Source organism: Coccinella septempunctata, chromosome 1, assembly GCF_907165205.1.
Source record: "Coccinella septempunctata chromosome 1, icCocSept1.1, whole genome shotgun sequence".
Taxonomy (NCBI): Eukaryota; Metazoa; Arthropoda; class Insecta; order Coleoptera; family Coccinellidae; genus Coccinella; species Coccinella septempunctata.
Window position 1 is genome coordinate 69,128,927 of NC_058189.1, and position 10,985 is coordinate 69,139,911.

General features: G+C 38.4%; 1 protein-coding gene across 2 annotated transcripts in view; it reads left to right on the plus strand.

Moving 5' to 3' along the window:
- Positions 1–9,521, plus strand: part of LOC123310534 (GATA zinc finger domain-containing protein 14) — a 193,316-nt gene extending 183,795 nt beyond the window's left edge. Inside the window, exon 15 of one of the 2 annotated variants that reach the window (XM_044894044.1) lies at positions 7,313–9,521. In XM_044894044.1, coding sequence (XP_044749979.1) covers positions 7,313–8,762 — 1,450 coding nt within the window. In that variant the 3' untranslated portion in view covers positions 8,763–9,521. Of the gene's footprint in view, positions 1–7,309 lie in introns of both variants that reach the window. The other variant, XM_044894039.1, reaches the window with a different exon arrangement.
- The last annotated feature ends 1,464 nt before the right edge of the window (positions 9,522–10,985 follow it).

A 10,985-nucleotide genomic window follows, 5' to 3' on the forward strand; every position in this document is an offset into this window, starting at 1 on the left:
CATAATGAATTCCTCAAGGATTTAAGGTAGAGGAAGGGAGGTATTTTTAAAAAATGCTTTGGTATCATCTTCACACTGTCAGATTACGAGAACCCCACCTCATTAGTGTCAGATTAATGGTTCAACACGTCTGCAACACCGAGATTAAGATGAATTTATGTATGTACGATTTTTTTTTACATCTTTGAGAACCTGCAGACGCTTTCCCCACCGCTGAAAGTGCATACATGCACTTTTTTACCATTGTCATTTCAATTTTAGTCGTTTCTGGCGGACACCTTGTTCAGTAATAGATTAGGAGGAAAATATAATCTTTCATGTCATTCAAAATGTCGAATATCAGGGCAGAATGAGTCCTGGCAAACACCCATCGTTTATGTATTTATAATCGCAGAAATTCCGATGATATCAGTAATCTCCACGCACGCCGACTATGTTGGAACCCATATTCCATCAGCTAGGATCGTGACGAAACATATCAGGACCCACCCTAATAATCCTAATCCAGTTCTCATCCACCTCTATCCCGGATTCGATTCCGGGCGTTTGATATTCCGGACGTTTCGGGATCCGGGAGCGGAATGAAGTTACTTCATAAGTCAAGCGAACCCTTGCAGAATTGTTCAATTAGGATATAAAACGAAATTAAACTGATAGGAAGACCGCGGCGGCATTCCTCGTAAAAGGGTATGTGAAGGGCCATTTCCGCAAATTGAGGATCATTCTTTTTCCTTGGCGAAACAAATTATGCCCCTCCGTTTCGGACGGATCGTATCGGTGGCCGTCCGGCGTTTTAGTAAACGCTGCGGGTTTCTCCGGGCCACTCCGGTATTCGGGGGTGATTGCTCTAGAATTACTGATATGGAGGAGCAAAATTCTGTATTCGCACTCTCGCAAATTTGGCTTCTTTTGAAGAGATATCATAAAAGGGCAATGCAAACCCCTTGTATTCTCATTGTTGGTATACAGGGGGTCCCAGGATTAATGAGAATACATTCGGATATAGGTTCAGTACCTCAAAATATTACAAATAATTCCTATGCAGTCATATATGGAAACGCTCCGTTCAATTTTTTTAGGGACAGAGGTGAACAAATGCAATTTTGCAGTGGTATTTTTCGAAAAGAGATGCTCCTAGAACTCTAATTTTCACTGATTCCCCCCATAGCTATAGAGGGGTGAAATCGACAACCTTTTTTTATGGAGTTTTCTGAAAACTCAATTGCCTTTTGTGTGTATACAAAAAAGACTTAATTCGATTGTTCCGTCTGTTTTTGAATATCACATCGAAATATTCCTAATTTGAAAAAATTGGTGATACTGGGACTACAACTTTTCCAACCCAACGGGTTAGAGGAAAATGCATGGCACATTACGGTCGTCTTTTTTCGAGAAACTTATAATGCCTTCAACTGCATTCTTCTTCTTTTGTTTTCGAGTTATAGGTCAAAATTAAAATGTCAGCTTTGGTCATTATCTCCGTTTCTATTTAAGGTAGGATGTTGAAATTAAAACATTATAGAGACACTTTCTTGACAGTAATGCAGTGGCATACTATGATTTTTTCCAATAGATATATTTGCTGAGCTATAACATAAAGATTTGCTTTTTCTTATGAAAACAGTAGTTTAAAATGACTTAAAAGACTGAGGGCGATGTATGATATATTTCTGAAACGGTAAAAAAAAAGGGATTCTTTCTAAATCATTTTAAACTACTGTTTTCATAAGAAAGAACACAACTTTATGTTATAGCTCAGCAAATAAAATTGTTGGAAAAAATCATAGTACGTCACTGTATTGCTATTAAAAAAGTTTTTTCATTTCAACATTCTAGCACAAACTGAAACGGAGATAATGACCAAAGTTGAAATCGCCCAAATTTAAATTTTGGCCTTTAACTCAAATTCCGCTCTATCTCATTGGGTTAAAAAGTTGTGGTTCAGAGTTCAGATATCACCAATTTTGCCCACCCTGTACAGGGTGGGCAAATTTCGATGTTTTAGCACTACAGCTTTTAAACCAGAGGAGATAGACAAAATCTGATACCCCATTCTTGTTCTCTTTTTCTGAGAAACTTACAAAAGTAGTAGTGATTTTTGGCCATTTTCTTTTGTTTTCGAGTTTTAAGCAAAAATTGGAAAAATGGCGATATCGCAAATAAATTATATCTCCGCTAATACTGATGATAGAGCTCTGAAATTGAAACATTATACAGGCATTGTTTTACGTAGAATCCAGTGGCGTGCTCGCCTTTTTAGCAGAATTTTTTATTACGAAGCTATGACCCAAAGTTATGTTTTTTCAGATGAGAACACAAGTTTTCTGTGCCATTTTTTGAAAGCTTAATTTTTACTGATTTCAAAAATATATAACATCATATGGTTTGTATCAATATAAATAATAGAAAATGGTCAAAAACACTTTTTCCCAATATTTCTATGGTTTCAACATTTGACGAGCACAGAAAATTGGAGTTTCCTATAACACAAGCAGTCTCCTTCCGGCAATGTCATACTTTCTATGCTTTTTACCAATTTTCACAAAATTTGTATCAAGATATATTTCATAAATTTTCATAATAATGAAAGGACTTATAGAAAGAGACACTGATGGTAATCATACGATGCTATATTTTTCTATGCTCATCAAAAGTTGAAACCCTAGAAATATTGAGAAAAAAGGCTTTTGACCATTTTCTATTATTTATATTGATACGAACCATATGATGTTATATATTTTTGAAATCAGTAAAAATTAAGCTTTCAAAAAATTGCACAGAAAACTAGTGTTCCCATTTGAAAAAACATAACTTTGGGTCATAGCTTCGTAATTAAGAATCCTGCTAAAAAGGCGAGCACCCCACTGGATTCTACGTAAGAAAGTGCCTGTATAATGTCTCAATTTCAGAGCTCTATCATCAATATTAGCGGAGATATAAATTTATTTCGATATCGCCATTTTTCCACTTTTTGCTTATTACTCGAAAACAAAAGAAAATGGCCAAAAATGACAACTACTATTGTTAGTTTCTCAGGAAAAGAGAACGAGAATGGGGTATCAGATTTTGTGTATCTCCTATGGTTTAACAACTGTAGTACTAAAACATCGAAATTTGCCCACCCTGTACACACCATGCATAAAGGAAAATCGTTGATACTATTCTGTCATAGCTGTGCATAGCAGTTTTTGGTTGTTCGCTCTTCAAAAACAGAGAAATATTTCATTTTTTACAACATAAAAATATTAAAAATCTAAAAATAAGAGGAAAAGTAAAGATGTTTAAGAAATATTGAATCTGTTCATGGGAATTGGAAATGTATTTCTTCTTTTCGAATATATCTTTTCAATATCTTAAAATCAACGTCTTTTCATTTATTGCTGCCTTTCACACACTTTATACCATCAAAATCGCTTCTCCCATATCTTTTCTATAACTATAAAGACGTAAAATTTCATTCTTATATAGCCATTGTAAGTTTTCGTTATGAGCTGTGCCACCCCTGGAAAAACGAAATTACCTTCAGAATAACTAGCTAAATCTGTTACATTACGCATCTGTGGATCTTTTAAACAGAGTTGCATTCCGCCACAGCCGCAATTTTTCAAATTTCACAGATATTTTTTAATTTTTGAACATCAAATTACTCGAAAACGGCGTATTATACGAGAAAATATGAAAAATACTTTTATTTTACAAAACGTTCAAATTTTCATTAGTTAGCGTCCAACTTAGTTTCAAGAGTTGGGTTCTTTGAATTTTTAGTATTTTTATGGTACGTAGTGGTCATAATGAGAAAACTGGAAGACGTGGGTGATATCTTGTGTTCGAAAAAAATTCATCAAATAAATGAAAAACTATATTCCGAAATTCATTTTATTTGATAAAACCGTTTGTGAGATAGAACTGAAAATAACATTTTTTTATGGTTTTTCAACAGCCTGTATCTTTCAAACCGAGCCGAATCGGAAAAAATGGTAAAGGAAAAAAGTGTTTCTTTTGACCAGAAGAATCTACTGTTGAAATATTTGTACGAGTCAAAGACTCACCCTGTATATTCTTCATTTTCGATGTTTGTCCGGTCTAATTACCCTTAAACAAGAATGTTCGAATCGGATGAATGGAGAATCCAACAATTACCCGGATTCATTACGAAACATCTCCGAAATCGAATTTCCACTGCCAGGGACGAATTAGGAAAGATCGCCAATTAATTTTTCTTCTCCGAGCGACTTCCAAATGCCGCGTCATAGACTGCATGGAACCCTTCCGGGCGAGATAATTATTTTAATTAAAGGGGGACGAAATTTAAAGAGACCGAAGGTGGAATCCGACCGGATGAATCGAGATTGAAATATCTCGTTTCGAATTTTACTTACGGCGGTGGAGATGTTGAATTCTTGGGAAAATGATGGAATGGCTGGAACTCGAAAATTATGATTCGGGATTCTGCCATTTGTAAAGATGAAAGATGTGGGGTATTTCATTCATGCAGGTGGGGCGTAGTGAAAGGGGGTGAAATTATTAACTTGTTGCTTGGTTCCTTCAAAGAATTCTGGCATGAAAAGATCATTTCTGGATCTAGGAAAAAAGCGACAATAATCCTTGGCTTTATGAAATTCAAAGCGATATCAGCTGACTGATGTCTAACCTCTCTAGAACCCATTAAACTCAGCTTCTTCCATGAGACAGTAACAAAAGTCAAAGCCAATTTCTCAAAAAGGTCCGAACTGATTTGTACTCTCAATTGCAATTCTGAGTAGTGACGCTTTTACGTCGTATTTTCATCCTTTCGGTACATTTTCAATCAGATTAACCTAAATTAAGCTTTGAGGACTCAGCCTCCTCCATACTGGAGTTCGTAATTGGTACTCTGGAGCTAGAGGGTGAGCTGTAGAGATGCAGTTGTGAGAAAAACTATGATGGGGAAATGATAGGTCTTCGACTCGTACAAATATTTCAACAGTAGATTCTTGAGATAAAAAAAACACTTTTTTTCCTATGCTTACATTTTTTTCTACGAAAGCGCTGAAGGGCCACACAAAAAAAAATCAAAATGTATAATTCCGAAGTGCAAGTCAGAATTCTGATTTACAAGTCGGAATTCTGAGATACAAGTCGGAATTCTGAGTTACACGTCGGAATTCCGAATTGCAAGTCAGAATTCTGAGTTACAAGTCGGAATTTCGACTTGCAAGTCGGAATTCTGAGTAACAAGTCGGAATTCCGAAGTGCAAGTCAGAATTCTGAGTTACAAGTCGGAATTCTGAGATACAAGTCGGAATTCCGACTTGCAAGTCGGAACTCTGAGTTTCAAGTCGGAATTCTGAGTTACAAGTCGGAATTCTGAGATGCAAGTCGGAATTCCGACTTGCAAGTCGGAATTCTGAGTTTCAAGTCGGAATTCTGAGTTTCAAGTCGGAATTCCGAATTGCAAGTCAGAATTCTGAGTTACAAGTCGGAATTCTGAGAAACAAGTCGGAATTCTGAGTTACAAGTCGGAATTCTGAGTTACAAGTCGGAATTCTGAGATGCAAGACTGTAGTGGGGCTAGAATTGGTCGAATGACATTTGCTTTGTTGCATTCGATTGTTGCCGAATCATGTGAGCAAAATGCCCTCGGTAGAGCAGATTTGTCCCATTTAAGGCATGTATAGGCATATTTGGACCCTTAACCTACGACTACCCTATCTTTTTTATTTCAAAAGTTTCAACGGACGTTATTGATTCTGGAAAGCTCAGAGAGCTTCTGAGGGGTTTGTCGTTACATACGAGGAATCAGGATTATATGATAATATATAATATATCTGTAGTATCAATATATGATCGTAGGATGACAATAAGTGGATCGCTTCTTCGTGTTTTGACACCATTTCTGAAGGCCTCTCGCGAGCACTTTATAGGGATTACTAAGGATTAACGGCCAGTTTCATAATCAAACTTAAAACCTCTTCAATTTTAAAAATTTTCTTTTACCCTACCGAAACTGACACTAAACGAAACTCAAAGTGACTTTGAACTTGATTATGAAACGGGATGTAGGAATTTCGATAAAGTGCTCGAATTACTAAACACTAAAAAAGGTTTTGAAAAGTTCCCAGGAGCATAATTCTCGGGAGTACAAAAATACTCCAAGTGCTTTCACAAGCACTGAGCACGAAGCTTTGGGGCAGCTCAGCTATGGTGCAACCGAAGAGAAGAATAGAATATCATTTCATTCATCCAAATTTCCTCCAAGAAGCCAAAAACACATTCCGGATCAAAAGCAAAAAAACAAAAGTCATTAGACCTATTTTAGCCCTCCTCCTGCCTTGCATCTCAAAATTCCGACTTGCATCTCAGAATTCCGACTTGTATCTCAGAATTCCGACTTGTATCTCAGAATTCCGACTTGTATCTCAGAATTCCGACTTGCATCTCAGAATTCCAAATTGTATCTCAGAATTTCGTCTTGTATCTCAGAATTCCGAATTGTATCTCAGAATTCCGACTTGTATCTCAGAATTCCGACTTGTATCTCAGAATTCCGACTTGTATTTCAGAATTAGGATTTGCATGTCAGAATTCGGAGTTGCAAGTCAGAGTACATTTGGAAAAAAAATTTGTGTTGCACTTCAGCGATTTCGTATTTTTCCGATTCGACCCTGATAAAAAGTTTTCATAATGAGCAATGCCACCTCTGAAGAAACAAAATTTCCTTCAGAATAACTACCTGAATCTGTGATGCTCACATCTGTGGATCTTTTAAACAGAGTTGCATTCAGGCAAAGTATCCTATTCTCCGAATATAGCAGAATACTTCTATTTTACAAAACGATCGCATATTCATTATATAACGTCCAACTTAGTTTCAAGAGTTGGGTTCTTTGAATTTTTGTTGGAAGACGTGGGTGATAATTTGTATTCTAAAAAGATTAATCAAATAAATGAAAAACTATATTCCGAAATTTATTTTATTCGATAAAACCGTTTGTGAGATAAAATTAGAAATAAAATTTTCTTATGGTTGTTCAACAGCCTGTATCTTTTGAACCGAGCCGATTCGGAAAAAATGGTAAGGAAAAAATGTGTTTCTATTGACCTCAAGAATCTACTATTAAAATATTTGTACGAGTCAAAGACCCAACCTGTAGACCTTAAGCTCGCAGTGAAATGACATTGTAACGCCCTTACTAAACTATACACTATAAACCAAAGGTTCCGTTAAAATCGTTGAAGTGAATGTTTCTGCATGAATGTGTTTAGTGTTTTGTATTCTTATCATTTTTTTTAATTTTACATCCTTTTCATTTTATTTTGTCCCGCACAGTAGATCCAAAAGAGAGAAGCAACCCCAAAACGACAAAAACAATAACACGCTAGTACGTGGATCCTCGATCAGACATTCCCAAAGCCACGGCAGCCTGGTAGGTAACCAATACCACATGGCAAACGACCCTGAAACCCTAACCAGGGAACACAAGCACCTGGTGAAAAGAACCAAGTCCTTCTGGAAGTTCGGAAAGAACAACTCCGACTGCGAGATCCTGGAAGGCATGGCGCTGTGGCGTCACAGGGACCTCGTGGACGTGGAGGAATCCAAAGTGAAGACCAAGAAGTTCAAGAGCCCTAAGAAGAACGAGAGGGCTCCTAGGGATAGATCCAACGATTCGGACAAGACGATCAATAATAAAAACGTTGAAGAAGTCGGGTCCAAGTCGAAGATGAAGAAGAACTCCGCTAATGTCAAACCTGATAAAAAGAGCAAGATGTCTCTATCGTCCAGGAAAGAGTCATCGATGGGGAACAACGATTACGATCGTTACAACGAGACGGACGTGAAAAACGCGGAGAATCAATTCTACGACGACGAAGATGGGTTGATGTTGAAGACTGTAAACAGGAGAAACATCCTTCAGCAATACGACAACGACGATTCGACCATCATGGACTCCGAAGAGAGTCATTCTGACGCTTCCAGCGACGATCCTTATGATTGTATCGTTGGTGAAAGTCAAAATATGGATCGGAGGCAAGGTGGGAATTTCCCGAACGTGGCAGAGATCGGGAAGAAGCTGGAGAAGCTGTCGAAATCCAGCAAATACTCCCCGAAGAAAGGGAACAACAAGGAGAACCACCAGGACCAAACCAGCGTCACCGAAAAGAACAAATTGAACGCTAAAGACAGAACCAACAATAACGGCTTCGACAACGAGATCATTCAATACCCCGACAAACGTTCGAGCTTCAGGACGTTCAGGGGTAAACCAGATCGTGAACAGCAGAACGCCCCTGGTAAATACCACCCTAACAGACAGGGACACGAAGAAAGAAACGCGGAAAATGACAAGAGACGTTACTACGCGTCCACAGACTCCAACCGCAACAACGCGACAACTGACAGACGGACCGGCGGGAGACCGAGCTACGAGTCCATAGAGTCGGACGTGACAGAGCTGAACGGCAGGGGGCAGGATCCGAAAACGAACACGAACAGACGGTCCAAGGGCGAGTCGGAAAAATCCGAGCGTTCCAAGTATTACGACTCGAACGTGGAGTCTGACGAGGAGAGGCAGTTCCTGCCCCGCACCAAGCTGTCGAAGACGAACAGCAACGGCGGCAGATACGAGCAAAACGACCTGATGGGGTACGGGGAGACGTTGCAGAGGAGGTTGAAGAATCCGGAGTACGGGTCCAAATACGACGATCGTTCCCCCCATAACGGGAACATGTACGGGCCTTGGTATGATCTCTGGGGCCTCGACGCTACGTCAGGGAAATAATAGGACGATTTGAATGCATTGCATGTTTGCCGTCCGATTTTATACCGCTTGCCTCAGCTACTAACCTTACAGATTCGCGAGAGTGCTTCCTAACTTGCTTTTTTATTATTAGCGGAGAATTAGAGGATCTATCGATAGGTAGTTTGAATCCTTGCATGTGTGTAAGCTTTTCCATGTGTTGTCTTTAGGTTATAATCTCATTGAACCACAGGATTAAGTGACACTTGATTTTCATTGACGAAATAATAGAAAAGCTGTCGATGGCATTTTCCAATGTTTGAAACTACATCAAGTTGTACTTTCGTTGAGTGCAGATAGTGCTTATGTCTGGGAGTCGTGGATAAGTGTAGGATTCTACAGAGTAAGTGAGGCTTGGTTCAGGGTCGGTGGGACAGGTGGCGTATCGTGAGGAGGATTGAAAATATTACTCACAGCGACGCAGCGGTTTCGCTTAAAGACCCCAGGTTGAAATGTTTATCACTGTACTGTACTGATGAGGGACAATGATCTCGAAACCGACTACAGTTTGTGATTAGATGTTCCAGCCTCTCCTGTACTGATTCATGACTGTCGTCTCCATTATTGATTTTAGTCCTAGAAAATAATCTACGAAGAGGGCTGTCTGCGGAAAATCCAATTAGAGAAAGCAAGTTTTTCTCTTTTTCGAGTTGAACTAGACGTTGTTTTTTATTGGGAATGGGGAATTCTCCTCAGTTTGGGTTATCACTGCATATGCAAGTTTAAAGTTTAAACTGAATAATTATGAGCTTCATTCATGATTTTTTCAAATTCACCGCGGAAACTATTCAAAATCATCCTTCAAATATGGGGTTTTAAAATTTAAATCACTTTGTGCGTAGTTTACGATTTGGCAACAGCGTCTACAAGACAATGAAAAGAACAATGTCCGATCAGCTTGTTTATAAAATAAGAGCTGTTGATTTACAGGCGCGTACTTACTGGCGAGCTTCAACTGCAACCGGCCATAAAAATCCCATAAAATTTCACGACCTTCCTTGTTCGTCGCAGACTTCATAGACAGCCATCTTTGTCTATCTCATCGAGATAATGCATTTGTTGTCCTTCATTATCAAGGCATATTTCAGTCGATGTTACCAGCTTGTACAATTCTCACAAAACGCTTTAAATACCCATTTTTATTTTTCAATTTTTAGTGCTTAAAATAATTTTTTTTGGGAAACGGTTGAAATGGTTATTTCAAAATGTGACGTTTCAAGGTCGATTCATATTATACGTTCCGCTCAGTTCAGGCCGGCGGAAGGATCATTAGCCGTTGACGGAGGTCGCGTTCATATTATCAGTCACGATCGTCTCAGTCACCTTCCGCTTCGTATGTCGTGAATATTCGGTTGCATTCGCATCGACCAGCACGTGACACATGAAGCCTTTCATTTTTATCACAACAGTACAAGAAGGACCCTAAAAATTTTTGTTAAATTAACAGTATTATTATTTTTTTTATTCTCTTACGAAAACCCTTTAACTTTTGCTAAAAATAAAATTGCTGCAATTTTGACTCAAGGAATTATGTGCTTTTGCATTATTGTTAGACAAAGATGAAGAGGAACAAAAAGTCGGTAAAAAGATTGGGTTTCTAACCAATACTTGAAAAGAGGAAAGTTGAAGGTGAATATTGGACATTATAAAAAAAATTGGTGCACACATCATGGCTATTTTAGAATGAACAGGAAATCATTTCGATTATATACTGTGAAAAATTTCGCAATACAAAAAAAAAGTTCAAAGAAGCTTTCACAACAAAGGAAAACCCTCGATTGACTGAGCTGAACTGAGCGGCTGCTTATTCATATTATACGTTCAGTCTCATTCAGTCCAACCACGCCCTTCAGCCCATCCGCAAAATATTCTCTGGAAGAATACCGTCGGAAGGCCGTAAGCGTGCCGATAGGTGCTGAAGGGTCGGAGACGGATAGTATGAATTAGTCCATATAAAACACATTGAAAGATATTCTGGCTGAGCTGAACTGAACCGAGACGGACGGATAATATGAACTGACCTTCAAAGGTATTTCATAAAAAATACATCATTTTCGTCAGAAGGAGTATTCCCTATTCAAATTGTTCGAACTTAATCCGCAGGAGCTACGAAAATCACTGAAATTGGTACACTCATAGTGCTACATATTTTGGCGATGGACACTTCTTAACTAGGCCAAGATGTCTTAGGAACCACTGAACTTC